At 40.6% G+C, this 23,641-nt stretch overlaps 1 protein-coding gene across 1 annotated transcript in view; it reads left to right on the top strand.

The window, feature by feature from the left end:
* Positions 1-21,554, top strand: part of DNAH12 (dynein axonemal heavy chain 12) — a 209,317-nt gene extending 187,763 nt beyond the window's left edge. The window contains exons 66-74 of the mRNA XM_014582892.1: positions 4,712-4,849; positions 9,362-9,595; positions 10,469-10,657; positions 12,697-12,800; positions 13,863-14,067; positions 14,924-15,061; positions 15,496-15,587; positions 19,192-19,259; positions 21,346-21,554. Coding sequence (XP_014438378.1) covers positions 4,712-4,849; positions 9,362-9,595; positions 10,469-10,657; positions 12,697-12,800; positions 13,863-14,067; positions 14,924-15,061; positions 15,496-15,587; positions 19,192-19,259; positions 21,346-21,536 — 1,359 coding nt within the window. The 3' untranslated portion in view covers positions 21,537-21,554. The remainder of the gene's footprint in view (positions 1-4,711; positions 4,850-9,361; positions 9,596-10,468; positions 10,658-12,696; positions 12,801-13,862; positions 14,068-14,923; positions 15,062-15,495; positions 15,588-19,191; positions 19,260-21,345) is intronic.
* Positions 21,555-23,641: the final 2,087 nt, after the last annotated feature.

The following is a 23,641-nucleotide window of genomic DNA, read 5'->3' as shown; positions in this document are numbered from 1 at the left end:
TCCTCCCCACATAACTCTGAAATAAACATTTGTTGAATAAATGAATATATCATAGTTTGTAAGCCAAAGCCAATCATGTTTTTGATCAAGACTCGTGAGTAGAACTCTATTTTTACATAATATAGTTACTATTTCAACAAATGTGAGTGTTAAGTACTCTCCCAGGTACTAGGTAGAAAGTAATGAGAACAAAATAGACTCACATAGAACTCTGTCTTTATGGAACTTAAATTTTAGTATTAATGTTTCAGCATATTACCACTACTTTTTAGTGTATCTATCTAAACTGGTTTTGTACATGGCATTAGGAACTTAAGGGGTTGCACTAAATAGTAGTCATTTTCCCTGCCTGAATTTTTGCCAACTGCAAAGCCAGAAAAGGTGTAATATGGTACCTAAAAATTACTGATATAGTTAGGTTGAAAGATATAGCTTATATTTGTGAACAAATAGGTTTCATATTCTTGAACCTCAGGATTAAGGAGATTAAGCAGATTTATCCACCCAGAGCAATAGAGAAACTTAGTTCCCTGCAGGAATTTCACTTCTAAGGGAGATGAACCAAACATAACTGGTTACTTTACCTATAACATGTGTTACTGAGGATATAGAAAACTTGGAACCCTCGGATACAATTGGTGGTAATGGGAAGAGGGAAAACAGTATGGAGATTCTCAATTTTCTTTTGAGAGATTTTTGCAATAGGGTGCATGCACTCTCTATAGAGAGAGACCAAAAACGAGAAGTCTCCTCCCCACCCCAGGGAGGATGGCTGCACTGCAGTCTCTTCTCTATTCTCCTCTCAGGATTTTGGGCATACATGCACACATGCACATGTGTCCAGCATGAGGTTCACACTGGGTCCAGGACTGAAACTGCAGTCATTCATGTGCCTTAATAACTACACCACCTGCTGGTCCCCAAGCTTCTCAAAATATTTAAAATAGAACCACTTTATGATCCAATGATCCTACTTCTGGGTCAAAAACAAAAACAAACAAACAAACAAAAAAAAAAAAAAAAAACAAAACCCCTGAGATCAGGATCTCTAAGAATATCAGCACTCCACTGTTCATTGCAGCACTGTCCACAATGACCAAGATGTGGAAACACACTAAATGTCCATTGATGTATAAAGAAAATGGTGGGCCAATAGGTGCTGTGGTGGTTAAGGCACTGGATTCCCACCTGACCAACTGTGGTTTGAGTCCCAGACACGATGGCTTGAAATCATGCCAGGCACGTGTGTGAATGCCCAAAATCCTGAGAAGAAAATGCAGGAGAAAGGATTGTGGTGTGGCCATTCTCCCTGGGGGTGATTTCTCTCTCTCTCTCTCTCTCTCTCTCTCTCTGGCAAGTACACATGCCCTATGGCAAAAAAAAAAAAAAAAAATCAGGAATATTATTTAGCCTTAAAAAAAAAAAGAGTTTGCCATTTCTACAACGAGGCTAAAACTTGAGGCTGTTAAACTATATTGGCCTGAGAATACCTCCTTACCGATCTACTGGAGTTCTCATAAACAAACCACAACCTCACTTGGGAGTCTGCCGCCTTAATAAGCGGATGAGTCAGAGCCAGTTGCAGCAGCCATCCTTTAAACTGGTTCATACAGGCAAACCCCAACTGTAACCAGCCCAACTGGTCCTATGCCGCATTTCTGTCTTTTCAATTTTCTTACATTACTTTCCTTTTCCTGCCCATAAAAGTGATTAGGTCATGGGGCACTTTGGAGATCTGTGGAAGCCATTCTGGGGACTGCCTGATGCACAAATTGTTTTTTCCTCAATTAATCTCTACTAAGTTATACTTGTCTAAAATTTTTCTTTTAACAAGATCATGCTCATTGAAGTAAGCCAGTCACAGAAGGATAGTGTATGATTCCATCGTTAGTGGTATCTAACAGAGTTGATTACATTTATAGTGGTATCTGATATAGTTAAACTCACAGAATCAGAAGGTAAACTTGTGGTTTCCAGGGACTGTGTAGAGGGAGAAATGAGGAGTTACTAATCAGTGGGCGTAGAGTCTTAGTTATGCAAGAGGAATAAGCTCTAGAGGTCAGCTATATAACAATGTCCCTATAGCTAACAACACTTAAAATTTAAGAGGGTATACCCCATATAAAGTGTTTTACCACAGTAAAATATAAAAATGTAAAGCATGATAAAAACATAAAGAATTATCTAAACAAATAACAAAGAAATTCACATGTTTGACTAGATTGGCAACCATTGCTTTCAATGGCCTTGACAGTGCCGTAAACTATGGGAGGACAGTAAAGGAAGGGAGGAAAGGAGCAAGCGTTTACTGAGCACCAGAAGGTTTCAGGGGGTTTAAATATACAGGCCTCACAATCACCCTGTAGTATAGGAATTATTTTTACACCATCACTTTATTACGTAAGGAAACCGAGGCCCAAATGAATTAAATAAATTATGGAGATAACAGCACAGCTCGTAAGAGTTGCAGGTGAGATTTGTTAGGTGAGTCATTTCTGACTTTTCCTACTTCTGTGATTTTTTTTTTTCCTTTTTCTTTTTTAGAGAGATGTTTGCTATAGGGCGCATGTGCTAGCTGGAGACACAGAGAGACAGATTGAAAGCGAGAAATCACACCCCAGGGGGGATGGCCATCCTGTAACCCCTTCTCTATTCTCTCAAGATCTTGGGCATGCATGCACATGTGCCCAGTGTGAGTTTGAAGCTGCTGGGTCTGGGACTCGACCATGGTCAACTGCGTGGAAGTCCAGTGACGTAACCATTACACCATTTGCTGGACCTGCCCCTTATGTGTTTTTCGACTTTGCTTAGCTGAGTTGAAAAAAGCTTTATGGAGGAAGTGATATTTGAAGTAGACACAAGAAGTGTATTTAAAGACAGAATTAGAACAAATTTATTGAAAGTACAATCTGCAGGGCTGTCAGATGGTGTGGTGGTTAAGGTACTGGATTCCCGCATGGCCAACCACGGTTTGAATCCTGCACCTAGAGGCTTGCTTTCTCACTTTTTTTTTTTTTTCTCTCTCTCTGTCTCTCTCTGGTCAAATTAAGAAATAATAAATAAATAAATATCATTTTTTTTTTTAAAGTACCATCTGACTAGCCTGGTAGGAAATAAGAGTGGGAAGGAACATTAGGGCAGCACTGTGAAGGTCTTCATATGCCTTTCTAAGAAGTTTGGTTCAGTCAGTGCAACACAGCACCAAGTCATAGACAACAAACCAGAATGCATGCCCTCACCATGCTGGTCAGTGGTATCTTTAGCTAGAAAGGGTTAGTCAGAAACAAAAAGTGATTTTCCCGAAGTGCAGCTGGCTGTCTAGAAGTCCAGCACCTTAGCCACCACACCACCTGCTAGCCTCCTAAAAATACTCTCTCGGGACCAGCATTTGGCATAATGGCTATGTCACTGGACTCCCATGTAGTCAACCACGGTTTGAGTCCTGGACCCAGTGGCTTAAACTCACACTGGGCATGTGTGCGTGTATGCCGAGGATCCTGAGAGGAGAATGGGGGAGAAGGGATTGAGGTGTGGCCACCCCCGTGGGGGATGATTTCTCGCTTTCTGTCTCTCTGTCTCTCTCTGTCTTTCTGGCGAGCACACCCATCTTATAGCAGAAACCCCTAAAAAAAAAAAAAAAAATTCCTGGGCCAGCTGGTGATGTGGTGGTTAAGGCAGCTGGATCCCACATGGCCAGCTGCACAGTTTGAGTCCTGAACCCAGTGACTTGAAAAACATGCCAGACACGTGTACATGTGCATACCCAATATCCTAAAAGGAGACATGGAGAAGGGATTGTGGCATGACCATTCTTGGGAGGAGTGTGTGTGTATGTGGAGTGCTTTCTCACATTCCTCTCTCTCGCACCCTGGCAGGCACACATACCCTCAAGTAAAACAAAAAACTTTTAAAAAGAGATCTCCTTGGGGCCAGCAGGTGGAATCAGTGGTTAAAGTTCTAGACTCCCATATGGCCAACCACAGTTCGAGTCCCAGAGCCAGGGATTTGAATCATACGGGGTACGTGTGCCTGTGTGCCCAAAATTCTAAGAGGAAAATAGAGGAGAAGGGATTGCCACATGGCCATCCCTCTGTGGGGTGGTTCTCACTTTCTTTTTGCGTGTCTTCGGCGATTACATGCTCTCTGTGACAAAAATCTCTCTTAAAAGACAAACCAAACAAACAAACAAACAAAAAGCTCCAAATGGAAAATCACAAAGTCAGGAATTACATATTGGCAAACAAGCGTATGTATGCCAGAGAATCTACAGGGTAACATCTGAGTGCTGAAGTTGTGAATATCTATGAATAATACCAAAGTGTTATTGGCCAATACTTTAATAAAGGTAACATTGTTGCATTTTAATAAAGTTTAATATTATTGTGACTTGTCTAGCTTTGGAAGTTTGAATTAAATCATAAGATGAATGCTTCTTTATACTTTTTAGATGGCATGTCTTTTTAAAATAGGTTTGTTAGCTACGAGAGTACTTCACAAAGCTTGTAGAAAATAGAATTAAAGTATGAGTTTCTTTGGTGCCATAAAGGTTGAAATATATGAATAACTTTTTCATAATATGCACTTTCAGTGAATTTTTCAGAGACCCCTCAGATATGACTGTGGGTAGAATATTATAATGAAAAAGATCATTCATCTATTCCCCCTCATTTTACTGATCAGAGTTTTCTCTTGCATAATTTTTGTATTAAAGACATGGGAAAAGTTGCTGTTTGGAGTTTGTTTTTTTCATGCCCTTGTGCAAGAGAGGAAGAAATTTGGTCCTCTTGGTTGGAATATTCCATATGGATTTAATGAATCAGACTTACGCATCAGTATCCGACAACTACAGGTAAAATTAGAAAGGAGCTAATGTTTCTGTAGGGTCACTGTTTATAGGTCCAGAGCAAGACCCTTGCTTGACTGATCCAGTTCTCCCAACACCACAAGAGGTGGTAGACCTGTCTTTGGATCCTTTCCATTGCCAGTAATAAAAGAACCTGATTGAGGGGCCAGCAGATGGTGTGGTGGTTAAGGGCACTGGACTTCCCACATGGCTGACTGCAGTTCATGCACTTTCAGTGAATTTTTCAGAGACCCCTCAGATATGACTGTGGGTAGAATATTATAATGAAAAAGATCATTCATCTATTCCCCCTCATTTTACTGATCAGAGTTTTCTCTTGCATAATTTTTGTATTAAAGACATGGGAAAAGTTGCTGTTTGGAGTTTGTTTTTTTCATGCCCTTGTGCAAGAGAGGAAGAAATTTGGTCCTCTTGGTTGGAATATTCCATATGGATTTAATGAATCAGACTTACGCATCAGTATCCGACAACTACAGGTAAAATTAGAAAGGAGCTAATGTTTCTGTAGGGTCACTGTTTATAGGTCCAGAGCAAGACCCTTGCTTGACTGATCCAGTTCTCCCAACACCACAAGAGGTGGTAGACCTGTCTTTGGATCCTTTCCATTGCCAGTAATAAAAGAACCTGATTGAGGGGCCAGCAGATGGTGTGGTGGTTAAGGGCACTGGACTTCCCACATGGCTGACTGCAGTTCAAGTCCCAGACCTGGCAGATTGCTTTCTTTCTTTCTCTCTCTCTCCTTCCCTCCCACTCATTCACTCATTCACTCACTCTCACTTTGTCCCTCTCTGGTCAAAATAAAACAAATAAATAAAGTTAAATAATTCTTAAGAAAAAAAAAAAAAGCCTGGATTCAAAACTGACTTAAAGCATAATGAAACTTATTACCTCATATTAAAAATATAGGTATATAGGAAGTACAAGTTTTGAGGTTGATTGCCTTTCGAGGTTGAGCAATGCAGAGTATTGTTGTCAAAGACCCTGGTTCTTTGTCTTTTTGCAGTGCCATCCTCACTGCCCTCTATTCCCTTCCTCCACTCAGTCAATCCTATCTTTTAAAATAGTCAACAGAAACAGCCTGCCTAAATAGAAAACTAATTTATTGAAAGGATATTGGGCAGTTAACAGAATCACTGAGACGTAGACGTCTGGGAAACCAGGGTCAGAGGAAAGGTATCAGCGTCATATCCAGAATCATGCCACGTTCAGGAAGGGAAACAGCTCTGCTCTTGTTGAAATCTAGTCGCCATTGCTTACATAGCTGCCACACAGACTCTGGTCTGCCGCAGGCCTTCTGAAGTTGTGACCACAGCTGAAGAGATTCTTTGCTGTTCCTTGTCTTCTACTCCCCCCAGGTAGTCGAGGATGTGTGTATCTGCGTAACCAAGTGCAGGTGAAAGGCTGAGGCTTTCTATTAAGGGACTCTAGCATACTGAGTGGCTGGCTTTTCATATAACCACAGAACAGTAATATTTTTCTGCTTCTTTGCTATTTTGAAGGGTGTTTATGAAATAAAAGAAAAAGAGATGTTGCTAAAGCCCAATTAAGTGCCCTGAGATTTCAATCAGGTTGGTTTTTGTAAGATTATATTTAATCATGTTTATGTCAAACTTTAAATTTAGAAGTGTGGAGGCCAGCCCTGTGGCCTAGTGGTTGAGTGAGCTGGACCCAAATGACCTTCTGTGATTCAAATACCAGTCCTAGCAGCTTGAAAAACATGCCAAGCACGTGTGCGTGTGTGCATTTGTGCGTGTATGTGTGTGTGTATACCCCAAATCTTGCCAGGCTGGAGAAATGAAAAAGAAGTGATTGTGGTGTAACTGCTCTTCACTGGTGGATGCTTTCTCCCTCACTCTCCCTCTTTTTATCTCTCTGTCTCCATGTCTCTCTGTCAAGCATGTGTGGACCCTAGTCAAAAAAAAAAAAGAGTAATAAGAGATGACTTTTCTAGAAATATTGATATTTTATCAACTCTAAAAAATACCAGGACAGAAATCTAAACTAGAATACATCTGTCAATTTGAGAATCTTGTATTGAAATTGGTGCTTACGGAATTACAAATACATGTTGAAATGATGTTGATTTAAACCTAAGTTTTGAGACCAGTTTAATTGATAAAACAGCCTAAACTTGGAGAATATTTTGCTAAAGCCATTATAATCAATCAACTGAGAATTCATCTTCTGGCCAGACCTCAGCCTGCAGCCTCTGGTGTCATCAGCTCTTATAGCTCCAACACTGGAACCTGTAGGCATTGACTTAATCCAATTTTATATTTTGAGGAGCTGGGAACATGAGAAGTAATTCATCTTCATAATCATCTTCACTTCGTTATATTAGCAGGTTATCGCTCTTCAAAATGGCAAATCAGAAAACCTGATGACTAAGTGGACAAACAACTGGGGAATGAATACAAGAAGTATAGGCCAACAATTTATAGCATTATAGTCTGTTTAGGTCTCTTCCTTCAGTTTTGGGAAGGGAGGGTACCCAGCTGAACATACCTTTCTCCTTCACAAAGAGAGGGAGAAACATTATTTTCATAAGTAATTCATTATCCAAGAAGATGACCTTCCCTCTTTGTCAATTTCTTCATCTCTCTGGATACTTCTCTTCCTCCTGACAACACGAGAGACTTAAACAATGAGAAGACTTCCTTTTTCTTCTCTGTTGGTCAGTTTGTTTATTTTGCCAGATGGCACATGCACTTGCCGCAGAGAGAGAAAGCATCCCCCCATGGGGCGTAGTTATGCTTAACCCTTTTGCCTCTATTCTTCCTTCCCGTCAGGATTTGGGGCATGTACTCACATGTGCCTGGCAGGTTGGGTTTGAACCGTCATCTGCCATATTAGATCTGGCTCTCAATGCACTGTGTTTAACCACTGCACTATGGGGTCAGCTGAGAAGGCTTTTACCTTGACTCTGAAGAATTTAAGACATCTTTTTTCTCAGTTGTACACCATTTCTGCTGGAATTCCTGTATTTTAGGTAGCTTTCAAAGACAGAAACAGGGGACCGGCAGTTAGCGTAAGGGCTATGTCGCTGGACTCCCATGTAGTCGACCGTGGTTCGCATCCTGGATCTGGTGGCTTAAAACTCACGCCGGGCGCATGTGTGTGCATGCCCAAGATCCAGAGAGGAGAATGAAGGAGAAGGGATTGCGGTGTGGCCATCCCCCCCAGGGGGTGATTTCTTGCTTTCTGTCTCTCTGTCTGTCTGGCGAGCGCACATGCCCTATAGCAAAAACTTCTGCAAGGCTTAAACTCACGCCAGGCACCTGTGCATGCATGCCCAAGATCCTGAGAGGAGAATGGAGGAGAAGGGACTGTGGCGTGGCCATCCCCCTTGGGGCGAGATTTCTCGCTTTCTGTCTCTCTGTCTCTCTCTGTCTGGTGAGCGCACGCGCCCTATAGCAAAAACTTCTGCAAAAAAAAAAAAAAAAAAAAGACAGAAACAAACTCAGACCATCCCAATATAGCTACTACTAGCAATTCCTATAGAGTGGGTAAAATATGGGATCTGGAGCTGGAATAAATAAATTGAGGCCTTCATATTGCTTTACATTTTCTAGAATGATATTGTTTTACATTTTGTAGAATGTAAAAGTTATGCAGTAGTAGTTTTATATTTACTTAATTTTATTTATTAAGTAGTTTTTTATTTACTTAATTTCATTTATTATTATTATTTTTTAATTTGACAAGAGAGAAAGCGAAAGTGAGAAAGCCAGCTGCCAGGTTCAGGACTCAAACCATGGTCGGCCATGTGGGAGTCCAGCACCTTAACCACCACAGCATCTGCCGGCCCTGCAAAATGGTAGTTTCTATTACTATTGCTAATGCTAAGGAAACTAGAAATAATATATATTGTCTACTAGATGAGCTATGTTGTAGTGTACGAATAAGACTCTAACACTAACATTTGAAATGACCTTGTTTGTTTAACATTGTGAAAAGTTCCCTAAACCAGGCTCCTGGTTTTCAGCCTCGGCACTGTTGGCCTTTTGGGTCAGATCATTCTTTTCTGTAGGCACCTGTTCTCTGTGTTATGTAGCAGCATCACGGCCTCGATGCAATAGATGCCAAGAGCATCCCTCCCCCACCAAACACCCCGCCATAGTTGCGACTATGAAAATGATCTGCAGATGCCAGGTGTCTGGGTGGGCAGTAGAGTGACCTCAGCTGAGAACCAAGGCTCAAAAACAAGATTTGTCCAAATTCATAAGGGAAAGACTTGCTAATTCTCTTGTCATCGCTTTTATTAATTTTTTTCTCATCATAGAATACATATTTATTTCAGAAAAAGATTGGGAGATACAGATAAGTAAAGTAATTTAAAACACTAACAATCCCAGCCATTGAGGACAACTCATGATGATAATTCTTTCGATCTCTGGTCTATGAAAATACATAGGTAGATAATTAATATCTTCTTAAAATGGACGTGAAATAAAACTCTTAAAATCTTTTCCTGTTTTATGTTTTTCTTTATTTCAGTTATTCATAAATGAATACAGTACAGTTCCATTTGAAGCTATCTCTTACCTGACTGGGGAATGTAATTACGGAGGGAGAGTGACAGATGATTGGGACAGACGTCTCCTGTTAACCATGCTGGCTGACTTCTATAACCCATATATAGTTGAAAACCCTCATTATAAATTTTCTCCCAGTGGAAACTATTTTGCACCTCCCAAAGGCACTTATGATGAGTACATTGAATTTATTAAGGTAATGTGTCCCCGAAAATATGGTTAGATTCATGTGTGAATTTTGTTTGTTTGTTTTTTGTTTTGTTTAGGGGTACATGTGCTCACTGAAGACACACAGAAAGATGGGGAAAGTGAGAAAACACCACCCAAAGCAATGGCCACACTCCTCCTCCATTCTCCTCTCAGGATTTTGGGCACATGCACACATGACATACCCAGTGTGTTTTTCAAATTGCTGGGTCCAGGACTTAAACCATGCTTTTGACCACATGGGATCCAGTTTCCTTAACCACCATGCCACTGGCTGGCCTGTGTGTGATTTTTTTTTTTTCTACTGGCAAATTGAGAGATATTCCCCTATACTATATGGATTTAGACAAGTTTTATCGTTTCAATCATGTTTCAATATCCTTTTTTCTAGTATTTTCTGGAAATCGGAAAAGATTAGATTCTTCTGTTATTTAATGTTTAGTTGATTCGTAACTGTCTTTTGGTGTCTGCACACATCTGCCTCAGGAACTAATGTAGAAAGAGAAAAACCTTTCCTCTACCCTCTCATGTTCATTGCCTGGGTCCTGCCAATTAAACTGACAAAAGACAAATGAACAGGAGAAAATACATAGTTTGTACTGACGCTAATATTTTATATACATGGGCCTTTGCAGAAACGTGAAAATCAAAAGCATGAAGCAGTTCATGTCACTCACCTCATCCTGCTGTGGGTACGTGAGAGGGGACTTTACGTCCTGCTTTTAGGCAGACAAGGGGAGAGAAGATAACTCTTCCTGTTGATTCTTAACTGCCTTATGTCAACACATTTTAGGGTGGCATATCCTGACCCCCATCAGCATCCAGCGAAAATGTAATGCATGCTTAATCTAATTTTTGGCAGAAACTCCCATTTACTCAACACCCTGAGATATTTGGGTTACATGAAAATGTCGATATCTCCAAAGACCTTCAACAAACAAAAATTCTTTTTGAGTCCCTGCTCCTCACCCAGGGAGGTTCCAAACAAACGGGATCCTCAGGAAGTACAGACCAGATTCTCTTCGAAATTACCGAAGACATTCTCAGAAAGGTAAAGCGTACACTACGTCGCTTATAATAGAAATAGGAATGGTACTGAAATAGCAATCTAAAAACTCAGTTTACCAGTATTATCACCTGGAGCAAGATATTTCGTCTCTTCAAGCATTGGTTTCCAAATCTGTTAAGTGATGATAATAGTACCAGTGTGCAAGGTTGCTGAGAACATTAAAGAGCTCATAAATTTAAAGTGGTTACAAAACGCCTGCTACATAGTTCTTAGTAAGTGTACCTGGATGGATGAGCTAATGTACATGTAATTTATTATTATTTCTAAATAACTGGTAGAAGATCTACTTTTTTTTCTTTTTTTTTTTTTTGGTTAGAGGGCATGTATTCACCAGAGAGAGACAAACACAGAGAGAAAGAGGGAGAAAGCACCTCTATGAAGTATAGTCAGGCTGCAGTCCCTTCTTCTCTCTCTCTTCTTCCTTTTTGGGTTTTAGGCACACATGCACCAGGTTAGTTTCTCAAGCCTCTGGGTCTGGGACTCGAATCACACAGGATCCCAGCTCCTTTAACTACCAGGCCACAGAGCTGGCCCAGGACCTACTTTCAAAAAAACAGGAAATCTTGGTTGGGGGTGGGGGACTGCAGATAACTGGCCAATGGCAGTTTGAGTCCCAAATCTGGTGGCTTGCTTTCTCTCTCTCTCTCTCTCTCCGGTCAAATTAAAATAAATAAATAAAGTTAAATTTTTTTAAAATACAGGAAAATCTTCTGAACTTGCTGGTTCAAGGAGAGAATGTGTTTTATACCTTAGGTAAGGAGGCAGGGAGATAAGATCAAGGATACCTTAGTTGCTGTGTTTTTTTGTTTGGTTTTGTTTTCATTATACAGACCTAGGTACTCAGCCCTACTAAGTAAACTGAACCTGCCGCCCCTCACCCTGACTGTGGTCCCTGAAAGAAGGGCAGGAGCGGTACTGCCTGCAAAACCACAAGGCTGTGATCGCTCCCACTCCTATCCTGATTCTGCCATTTGCCTCTTCTTATCCCTGGTCCCTGTTGCTTCTGTGGTTTATCTCTGCTAGGAAAGGTTCTTGCCCTGGAAAAATGATACCCCTTATAAGCTACCTAACCTGGTACCTGGCAGAGGCATTTAGAATCACGGTTTCAAGTTGAGCTAAAGGGCTCTTGAAGAACACCACCTAATGTGATTTAAAATAATTCTTCTGTGTCACTCAGGACTATACCCGGGACAATCTGGGCAGCTGAACACTTGGTTTAGGGCTTCCCTGATTGGGAATCCTTTGCGCCTTTACAAATGTGAGTTCCAGCACACTGGGCTGGGACCATCAATTCCAAAGTTCCCTGCATCACTTCTCCTATCAGGCATTCAATGGCTTTCTCTCTCTCTTTGCCCCAGAACTCTGCTATATTCATCCAGATTAATTATTTGATCATGGAGTAAGCTAATTATTTGATAACGGGTAAGCTAAGCTATTTCAAGATAGTTGATAATTGATTAAAAATAAATATAAAGCAGGTGTGAAGCGATAAATCAATTTTATCACTAGAAAATAAGAAATTATAAAAAGAAATTACACAACTTTTAATAGAAATATATCTTCTGTGAAATATGGTAGTAGACAAGAACATGGGCCTCAGAGTCAGAGGCCTATAGATTTAAACAGACTGCTTTTTGGCTATGTGCATAATGCCTGTCACCTAGTGTTAGCTATTATTTATTTATTTTTGGAGAGTTTTTTTGCTATAGGGTACGAGCGCTCGCCAGACAGAGAAAGACATAGAGACAGAAAGCAAGAAATCACCCCCCAGGGGGGATGGTCATGCCGCAATCCCTTCTCCTCCATTCTCCTCTCGGGATCTTGGGCATGCATTCACACGCACCCGGCGTGAGTTTTAAGCCACCGGGTCCGGGTTGCGAACCGCGGTTGACTACGTGGGAGTCCAGCGACATAGCCATTACGCTAACTGATGGTTCCCGTGTTAGCTATTATTGATATAGCTGAATTAAACCAATTATCCACTGAGAGTAATCTGTGATCTTCACAATCTATTCTTTTAGCTCCCGAATGACTTCGACATTGAGTTAGCACTCCTGAAGTATCCTGTGACATACGAAGAGAGCATGAATACTGTGTTAGTACAAGAAATGGAAAGATTTAACAAGTAAGGATCTGTTTGCCCACCAAAGTCAGTGAGAAGACACTGGATCAGATGGGACACATTGGTCACACAACACTCTGCATTGCTGGACCCACACGGGAAGGTCTTAGCTCATATCCTGAGGCCTCTCTGTCCTTGTCAGGTACACAAGTGTGTACCCATGATCAGGCTGGCTGAGGTAGAAGGTGGATCATGGCATGGAGAACTAGAAGGCAAAAATTTTGATATGCTAGTTGTATTATTTTGCATATAATTTCATTTTCTATATTCCTGCATATTTAAAAATACATATGTAATAAGGCCAGCAGGTGGTGTAGTGGTTAAGGTGCTAGACTCCTACATGGTCAACTGTGGTTCAAGGCTTGGACCCAGTAGCTTGAAACTCAAGCTGGGCATGTGTGCATATGTGCCCAAAATCTTTTTTTTTTCTTGGAGAGGTTTTCGCTATAGGGCGTATGCGCTCGCCAGACAGACAGAGAGAGACAGAGAGACAGAAAGCGAGAAATCACCCCCCAGGGGGGATGGCCATGCCGCAATCCCTTCTCCATCCTCCTCTCGGGATCTTGGGCACGCACGCACACGCGCCCAGCGTGAGTTTAAGCCACCAGGTCCGGGACTCAAACCACAGTCGACTACGTGGAAGTCCAGCGACATAGCCATTACACTAACTACTGGTCCCATATATGCCCAAAATCTTGAGAGGAGAATGGAGGAGAAGGGACTGTGGCTTGGCCATCTCCCCTGGGGGGGAAGGGGTGATTTCTCACTTTCTGTCTCTTTCTCTGTCTCTCCAGAAAAAGCATGTGCTCTATAGCAAAAATCTCTCTCTCTGAAAAAATATACATATAGATACACACACACACACGTAAAGATTAAAATTTTAAAAGTCCACCCAAGTATCACCTAAAATTACTTCACATGCCACCAAATGGAAGGGGAGCACACTTTAGAAAACGCTTTGATAAAGCAGTGAATGAAATTCCTGCTATTTATCTTTCTGGAAAGACTGTGGTATTTATGTTTAGTATAATGTGCATTTTGAAGACATACTTTCTTTCATTGCAGTTTAACTGTAACCATACGTAACACCCTCCAGGACCTCGAAAAAGCTATTAAGGGTGTGGTTGTAATGGATTCTGCATTAGAGGCACTCTCTGGCAGCTTACTTGTTGGAAAGGTTCCAGAAATATGGGCCAAACGATCGTATCCAAGTCTTAAGCCCCTAGGAAGTTACATCACAGATTTTCTAGCCCGATTGGACTTTTTACAGGTAAAAGATCATTTTATGCATATATAGCCACCCCAGGAGGCTAAGTGAAGTGCCGTCACCAGAAGTGCTTGGACTGAATTTCTATTTAGAGTGTAGGGGGAGGGTTTGTCCTTCAGAGGGAGAGCAGAGTGGTATACTAAGACAGGATGAAAAAACAACAGATGTCCACCCAGCACAGATGAGACTAGCAAAACGTCTAGCTGATTAGAATGTAGAATACTTGAGCAAAGTAAAAAGGTAATAGAACTGAAAATACGCTTTAGGGCCAGATTATGAGTCATTTTCAATAGGACACTATTAGTGGGTCAGTGAAGAATATTGTGGGTCACTTAAGAATTACAAAAGATACTAATTACAATTCAAACTACGCAGGGTGGGCTATATTCTGGCAGCAGTGGTCTAGATGTATTGAACTGAGAGAGGGAAGAAGCAAGACAGTATGTACTGAGGGAGAAAGAAGGCCACGATTGTACCAGAATGTCAGCAGTGAGTGGGTAACGAGGATAAGTGTTCAGGAACTAGAACCAACACACGAGGGCGTTAGTTAGACACCGTGTAAGAGGTCTAAAGATGGTTGCTTTTGAGTGGGAGAAGTAATACAATAACCCCCCAAGTAATTTACATCTGTATTTTTCAAACTATGTTTCATTCGGGTTCATGCTAATATTATTTTGAACTTTTCAAGAAGAGTAACTAGAAAGGAAAAGAATTTGTAGGAGCACCAACGTAAACTGTGTGGGAAGAAAGTTGATGGAGTGTATGGGCAGTGCGCACAAAATCAGAATTTGGGATTGTACCTTGGGTGACAGTTGTATCGATGAAGAAATGGACGTGTTGTTTTGTTTTCCCTTTATAGGACTGGTATAATCTGGGAAAGCCTTGTGTGTTTTGGCTCTCGGGTTTCTTTTTCACCCAAGCCTTTTTAACTGGAGCTATGCAGAATTACGCCAGAAAATATACTACCCCTATTGATTTACTTGGATATGAATTTGAGGTACAGTAACTTCTTAAACTCAGCAGTATATCATTATATCAAAGTCATGTGTTTAAGTAAGGAGGATTTTCAGAATTTATATATTATAACCCATTTTAAGTGATTTTACTTCTTTTCGTTCTTTGTGTTTCATAAAAAAAGTATATTATACTTGTCTCGCTGTCTCTAGGGTAGCACTTTGATGTATCTCAATACTCAATTCAGATAATCCAGGATCTTCTATTTTAGCAAAAATAAGATAAGGTACAGAAAACCTGATAAAAGTCTTCCAAAAGAATTATATTACACCTTTCTACATATTGTAGCTAAAATAGCTATAGTTTAACATGCTATTACGTAGTACAGTTTTCATGGACATGCTTGTCTATAGTGCTTTCTTTATGAGAACCAGTTGTCTGGAGAGGAGACCTGCCTAGCATGTCCTCTCCCTCCAGGTGATTCCGTCTGATGAATCTGACGCATCACCAGAAGACGGCGTCTATATCCACGGACTTTATCTCGATGGAGCACGCTGGGACAGAGAAACGTGAGTGGTGTCAATTGCAAAGACTTTCTCTGTTGTAGCTGAGTCATAGGTAAGATAATGGGAATAAGGCAATAAATAGTATCAGAACTCACATGTAAGTCATTACTCAGACCAGGGCAATTGGTCAGATTATTCCTAGGTCCTGCACAATTTGTAGTTAATATTTCAGTGGTTGTCTTTGGTCATTTTCCATTGCCAACACAAGTATCTGAGCCTAGCTGATTTTATAAAGAAGACAGAAGTTTATGTATAAACTCATGATTCTGGTGGCTGGGAAATTTGAAGTCCGAGGCCTACAGCGTAGGTGATGGAAGCACAGAGGATGACGGGCATGTGTGGAGAGAGCGAGAGATAGAAATCCTGGCCGATCTCTTTTATAACAACCAGCTCTCGTGACACATAACCCCTTCTCACAAGAGGGAAAACTCGTTGAGCTCCTGAGACATTGTTCATCTATTTATGAGACTGCTGCTTCCACGATGCATTCACCATGAACCAGTTATCACCCACTAGGCCTCACCCAGGAACACCCGGAAAGAATTCATTTCTCACTTAACACCTTTATAATACAACTATTAGGTTGTTGCAAAAGTCATGGCATGTTTTTGTATGTTTTTTTTCAACATTTATTTATTTATCTATGTGTTTCTTTGTTGTGATTTTTCAAACTGCCGGGTCTGAGACTTGAACTGTGGTCATTTATGTGGGAATCCAGCACCTTATCCACCACACCACCTGCTGGCCCTGTATGTTTTTCTATGTAAAAATGTGTCATGACTTTCTCAACAAACTGAGTCCAAATACATGAATTTCTTGAGGATATATTCAAACCATAGCAGTGACTTCAGTAGTAGAAAAGTTAGCTGAAATGATTTTCCTGCTTCTTTACAACAGTTAATGTATAGGACTGCCTAACTTTTAAATAATTTACAGTTAAATTTCCCATTTATGTTACTAAATGAAAAAACTTTATTTTTATTTTGATGAGATAGCAAATAAATATTAAATATTAAATTGCTGGCTGTACTCTTAGAAAACTAAGCAATGCTATTTCTGTTTTTAATATATACAGATTGGGGACCATATGGTAACACAGCAGTAAAGACAACATGCTCTGAGCTGACCCACACAGAAGGGGCCTGGCTTCATACCCAGAGCCCTCCTGCATATACTGGGCAGCTGCATGCCCAGGGTTGAGGCTGGCTGAGGCTGGGGTGGGTCCTGACTATGGTATAGACCCTATCAGCTGTGCTTCGTTTGTCTCTATCTCATCTTGCTTAAAGGAGAAATAAATTTAGGGGCCACCAGGTGGCATAGTGGTTAAGGTGCTAGTCTCCCACATGGTCAACAGCAGTTTCAGTCCCAGACCTAGTGGCTTGACAATCATGCTAGGTGCATGTGTGTTCAAAATCCTGAGAAGAGAATGGAGAAGGGATTGCGGCAGTGCCAACCTCCTGGCGGGTGGTTTCTCACTTTCTCTATCTCCAGTGAGCACACAGGTCCCAAAGCAAAAATCTTTCTCTAAAGAAAAGGAAGAAATAAATCTAAAAGCTATAAAAGAGAGATGGGGAGGGGGCCAGCAGGTGGCATGTTGGTTAAAGCACTGGACATACCCACATGGCTGACCACAGTTTGAATCCTCGACCTGGTGGCTTGCTCTCTCACTTTCCCTCTCTCTCTCTTTTTCTGTGTCTCTCTCTGATCAAATTAAAATAAATGAATGAATAAATAAAATTAAATAAATAATTCTTTTTTAAAAAGAGAGAGAGACACAAGGGAAGAAAAATCTTCCTTCAGAGTCTGGCCTTTAGCAATCTATTTACAAGTATACTCTTCTATTTCCAGGGTCATGGTTAGGTTTTCCTCCCAAAGGAGCATTAAAGACCAAGGAAGGGAGACCAGCAGTTGGCGTAATGTCTATGTCGCTGGACTCCCATGTAGTTGACTGTGATTCAAGTCCCGGACCTGGCAACTTAACCTCATGCTGGGCGCGTGTGCGTGCGTACCCAAGATCCCGAGAGGAGAATGGAGGAGAAGGGATTGCGGCATGGCCATCCCCCCTGGGGGGTGATTTCTCTATTTCTATCTCTGTCTTTCTGGCAAGCACATGCATCCTATAGTGAAAACCTCTCCAATAAATAAATAAATAAATAAATGACTGAGGAAGGGAAAATTAAATACAAGAGAACAGTAGAGTGAGTTTTACAGAGATAATTCCAGGGCAATGTTATGAGGAGAGTTGCCTGCACATAGTTTATCTTATTTCCTTTTCTTTTGTCATCACTTTCCTGCCATTTTTCTGAACTTTGTGTTATCTATGTATTCAGTATTTCCTTCCTTCCTTCCTCCCAAAAAACTAGCAATTTAGCATACTGAAAAAAAAAAACAGATTTTTCATGTAGGCGGATCTGTGTTTGAATCTTGACACTGGCACTTAAGAGCTGTGTAACCATGAGAAAAATAATCAGCATTTCTGAGTCTCCAATCTTTGTGAAACAGGAATGGAACAAGGACATGATCACTGTGGGGAGTCAAATGTGATGGTGTCATCTTTTCCTACAAAGGGTTTTATGGAACTTATAACTGGCAGTCATTGGTGTGTGTTCACTCTTTTACACTTTGCTTATCCATGTTTTTGTTTGTTTGTTTGTTTGTTTGTTTGTTTGTTTTTAGTTTTGCTATGGGGTGCCTGTGCTTGCTGGAGAGAGACAGAGAGAGCAGGAAAGTGAGAAATCACCCCCCAGGGGAGATGGTCATACCACAATTTCTTCTCCATTCTCCTCTCAAAATTTTGGGGACGTATACACACGCATCCAGCATGTGGTGGTAGGATCCATCCTCCATAACTATCACACTACCTGTCTAGCCCTCCGAGATCTTTTGTTGTTGTCATTCCTCTTAATTCTTTAAAGGTTTTTTCCTTTTCAATTCTTTTTTTTTTTTTTTAATTTTTGTTATAGTGCGTGTGCATTCACCAGAGAGAGAAATAACTACCGTACACCCCCAGAGGGATTGCCATGCCACAGTCCCTTCTCCTCCAAATCTTTTCAGGGATTTGGGCATACCCACAGATGCACCAGGTGTGGTTTTTAAGCCACCTTAAAAATCTGGGACTCAAACCGCACAGCTGGCCATGTGAGATCCAGTGCCTTAACCTCTATGCCACCTGCTGGCCCTCTTTTCCATTTCTTTTCTTCCATGTTTCTGGTCTTCTCATACTAAAAGCCAGTATAAGTAGTTATCTATTCTTTGTTTTTTTTGTGTGTGTGTGTGTGTGTGTGTGTTTTGAGAGTTTTTTGCTATAGGGCACGTGTGCTCGCCAGAAAGACAGAGAGAGACAGAAAGCGAGAAATCCCCCCCCAGGGGGGATGGCCATGCCACAATCCCTTCTCCTCCATTCTCCTCCCAGGATCTTGGGCACACACGCACATGCGCCCGGCGTGAGTTTTAAGCCACCGGGTCTGGGATGCGAACCGCAGTCAACTACATGGGAATCCAGCAACATAGCCATTACACTAACTGCTGGTCCCCTAAATAGTTATCTGTTCTAAGAAACATGTTTCATAAGTTATTTCTAATAACCTCTGTCAATTTTTCTCTACAGTGGATTGCTTGCTGAACAACATCCCAAACTTCTGTTTGACTTGATGCCTATCATATGGATAAAACCAAGTAAGTATACTTTTAACAAAATGTCTTCAATTTTTAAGGCAAATAATGATAGATATTATTAACTGCCCCAACAAGTTTTTACCCAAAACATTGAGGATTTAGTTCAATTAGGATACATAATGGTAGAATGTTTTACACTGGAAACATACTATTCTCTCTTTTTGGTGCATGGCATTTCTATTACTTTGAGGATGTCTTTCTACCTTTTTACACTGTTAGCCCATAGGATATACCGTTTTCTTTACCCCACACTTACACAGGGGTTTCAGGATTCCACCTCTGGCCGTCCACATTTTAATTCTGAACTCCCTTTACATACTGCTCAGAGGCACACACAGGCTGACATGGTCTCAGGTGGTGACTAGCTTTTCCTGGATATAAGAAACCTCTAGGCCCAGGAGCCAGCTAGGTGCCCCCAAGCGTAGATGTAGCAAGTCACATGGGGTGGAGGCCGGTTTTCCCTCTGCTTTGAGAAGCCACTTGGCTCCTACTCCCCATCTGCCATCAGCGTTTTCCCACATGTCTAGAAAAATGAGGCTCATTCTATTCTCTGTTTTTTAAATTCTTAACAGTAAGTTACTTATTAATCATCCAGAATCACCATCCAACCTATTAGACATTTTCATTGCTAGTGTGGTTCAGTGATAGCTATGAAAAATGTGGCCTTAATTTATATATATATAAATAGCCATTATGCTAACTGCTGGTCCCATTTTTTTTTTCTATGCAAAAATGTGTCATGACTTTTCCTACAACCCAGTATTTTGTTCCATCTTCCCTACTTTCTCCTTTTCTTACCATTTCCCCAGTCCTCTTGATTTTCATTATACCTGCTAAGTGATCAGAACTTTTTTCTTTCAGAATTATTGTATTGAACTTTATCTATTTTATTTACTTATTTTAATTTGACCAGAGAGGGACAGAATGAGAGAGAGAGAGGGACTTGAACTGGGGTCAGCCATGTGGGAGTCCAGCACCCTTAACCACTATGCCACCTACCGGCTCCATGAACAGATTACTTTGAGGATGTCTTTCTACCTTTTTACACTGTTAGCCCATAGGATATACCGTTTTCTTTACCCCACACTTACACAGGGGTTTCAGGATTCCACCTCTGGCCGTCCACATTTTAATTCTGAACTCCCTTTACATACTGCTCAGAGGCACACACAGGCTGACATGGTCTCAGGTGGTGACTAGCTTTTCCTGGATATAAGAAACCTCTAGGCCCAGGAGCCAGCTAGGTGCCCCCAAGCGTAGATGTAGCAAGTCACATGGGGTGGAGGCCGGTTTTCCCTCTGCTTTGAGAAGCCACTTGGCTCCTACTCCCCATCTGCCATCAGCGTTTTCCCACATGTCTAGAAAAATGAGGCTCATTCTATTCTCTGTTTTTTAAATTCTTAACAGTAAGTTACTTATTAATCATCCAGAATCACCATCCAACCTATTAGACATTTTCATTGCTAGTGTGGTTCAGTGATAGCTATGAAAAATGTGGCCTTAATTTATATATATATAAATAGCCATTATGCTAACTGCTGGTCCCATTTTTTTTTTCTATGCAAAAATGTGTCATGACTTTTCCTACAACCCAGTATTTTGTTCCATCTTCCCTACTTTCTCCTTTTCTTACCATTTCCCCAGTCCTCTTGATTTTCATTATACCTGCTAAGTGATCAGAACTTTTTTCTTTCAGAATTATTGTATTGAACTTTATCTATTTTATTTACTTATTTTAATTTGACCAGAGAGGGACAGAATGAGAGAGAGAGAGGGACTTGAACTGGGGTCAGCCATGTGGGAGTCCAGCACCCTTAACCACTATGCCACCTACCGGCTCCATGAACAGAACTTTCAAATCAGTTCCTGTCTTCTAGACCTTCAGTCATGTACCATATGAAATCACTTGCCTTATTTCACAACCATAAAAATATACACTATAAAAAAAGAAACCTAAGGACTTAAAATATTTTAATTGTGATCTTAGATTTAGTATTGGTGATTTTATTTTAAGATACATAATTGTTGGTTTAGCAACAGTGCCTCTTCTTCCTTTATCAAATGTGTGTATTTCTTTTTCTTCAAGTTCAAAAGGTTTTGATTATCAAGTCGAATGCCTATATTTGCCCCCTCTACAAGACAAGTGAACGAAAAGGAACTCTTTCCACTACAGGACATTCTACTAACTTTGTCATTGCAATGTTGTTAAAGACAGACCAACCTACTCAACATTGGATCAAGCGTGGGGTTGCTTTGCTCTGTCAGTTGGATGACTAATGTGGACAAATTTATAAACGTTTTGAAAGAAATGAAAAAAAAATGTCTTCAGTTACTTGAAAATATGTATTATTAAACCAACTATCTTGGTGTAGTCTTAAATGTATTTTGTGAATGGTCTTTGCATTTTGTGAATGGTCTCCTCTTGGATATACCACTCTTGAATGGCATATGGCCTTCTAGTTGGACTCTGGAAATCAGTCACAGCGACATAAGTGAAAAATAGATATAGGAGATTAAATGGATAAAATTTAATATTAAAAATTATCTTTTGGGACCAGCAGTTAGCGTAATGGCTATATCACTGGACTCCCATATAGTCGACGCGGTTTGAGTCCCGGACTCGGTGGCTTAAACTCATGCCGGGCACGTGTATGTGCGTGCCCAAGATCCGGAGAGAAGAATGGAGGAGAAGGGATTGCGGCATGGCCATCCCCATTGGGGGATGATTTCTCACTTTCTGTCTCTCTTTCTCTCTCTGTCTTTCCGGCAAGCGCATGTGCCCTATAACAAAAATCTCTCCAAAAAAAAAAGATCTTTTTTAGGAACCGACAAGTGGCATGGTGGTTCAAGGCGCTGGATTCCCACATGGCCAACCACGGTTTGAGTCCTTGACCTGGTGGCTTGCTTTCTCACTTTCCTTTTCTCTCTCTCTGTCTTTGTCTGGTCAAATTAAAAAATAACAAATGGAATTAAATGAATAAATAATTATTTAAAAAGTTATCTTTTTTAAAAGCAGTAAGTCATTTTTTTCAGCTTCAGTAATAGATTATTTTCCACTCAACTGAAGTGATTATGCAAACATTTCAAATGCATAAATAAATTGTATATAGAGGAAATATTTAAATTTTTTAAAATTATTTTTTCTTAGAATTATTGTATTTTATTTACTGTAATTTTTTTATTTTTTAAAATTTGACCAGAGAGAGACAGAGAAAGTGGGGGAAAGAGGGAAAGCAACCCACCAAGTCTGGGATTTGAACTATAGTCAGCCGTGTAGGAGTCCAGTGCCTTAACCACCACACCAACTACGATGCCACCTGCTAGTTAGTTCTGTTTCTCACATAACTCTTACCAGAATCAGAAACTCAAAAATAGTGAGGTTCACATAAAAAAGCAGTAAGATGGCTGCCCTAACCTTTTTTTTTTTTAGATTTTTGCATAGGGTGCATGTGTGCACTGGAGACCGAGAAGGAAATTGATGCATTGCAGCTGTGCCACAATCCCTTCTCCTCCAGTCTCCTATCAGGACTTTATTTATTTATTTATTTTTTTGGAGAGGTTTTTCCTATAGGGCACGTGCGCTCGCCAGAAAGAGACAGTGACAGAAAGTGAGAAATCACCCCCCAAGGGGGATGGCCACACCCCAATCCCTTCTCCTCCATTCTCCTCTCGGGATCTTGGGCACGCATGCACATGCGCCCAGTGTGAGTTTAAGCCACCAGGTCTGGGACTTGAACCGCGGTAAACTAAATGGGAGTCCAGCGACATAGCCATTACGCTAACTGCTGGTCCCTATCAGGATTTTGAGCACATATGCACATGCGTCATGTGTCTTTCAGGCTGCCAGGTCCAAGACTCAAACTGTGGAGTCTGCCATGAAGGACCCAGTGTCTTAACACCCATACTATCTGCTGGCCTCAATCTTCACTTACCTGAAATGTCATTATGTTTCTTGGCATTTGTTTCATATTTAATTTGAAATGTCAAGTGGTCCCTTTGTTATTTTTAATAATTAATACTCTTAGTATGTGCTCAATATTAGTGTATACTTACAGTTTCAAATATTTAAACAGAACAAATTATCAGACAAAATTTGATCTTATGTAAATTGAATTCCTTCCTTAGGACTCTGAGGACACTTAAAGCAGCAGTTCTGTAACCCAAGAAAAAGGGAGGTGTAGCTTCTCAGTGAATCTAGAACATTGGGACAATGCCTTTTGATAATTTAGTCAGAGTGACATGTTTGGCTATGTACTTGAGTGTTAAAAGAACAAATACTCTGCCTGATCAAACTTTTGCAAGAGTTTTCTTGTTTGTTTGTTTGTTTTAAGAATTATTTAACTTTATTTATTTATTTATTTATTTATTTATTTATTTATTTA

The sequence above is a fragment of the Tupaia chinensis genome, unplaced genomic scaffold, assembly GCF_000334495.1.
Source record: "Tupaia chinensis unplaced genomic scaffold, TupChi_1.0 Scaffold143906_1, whole genome shotgun sequence".
In the NCBI taxonomy this organism is placed as follows: Eukaryota; Metazoa; Chordata; class Mammalia; order Scandentia; family Tupaiidae; genus Tupaia; species Tupaia belangeri.
The sequence above is the reverse complement of the archived record's forward strand: the minus strand, read 5'-3'. Positions and strand labels throughout refer to the sequence as shown.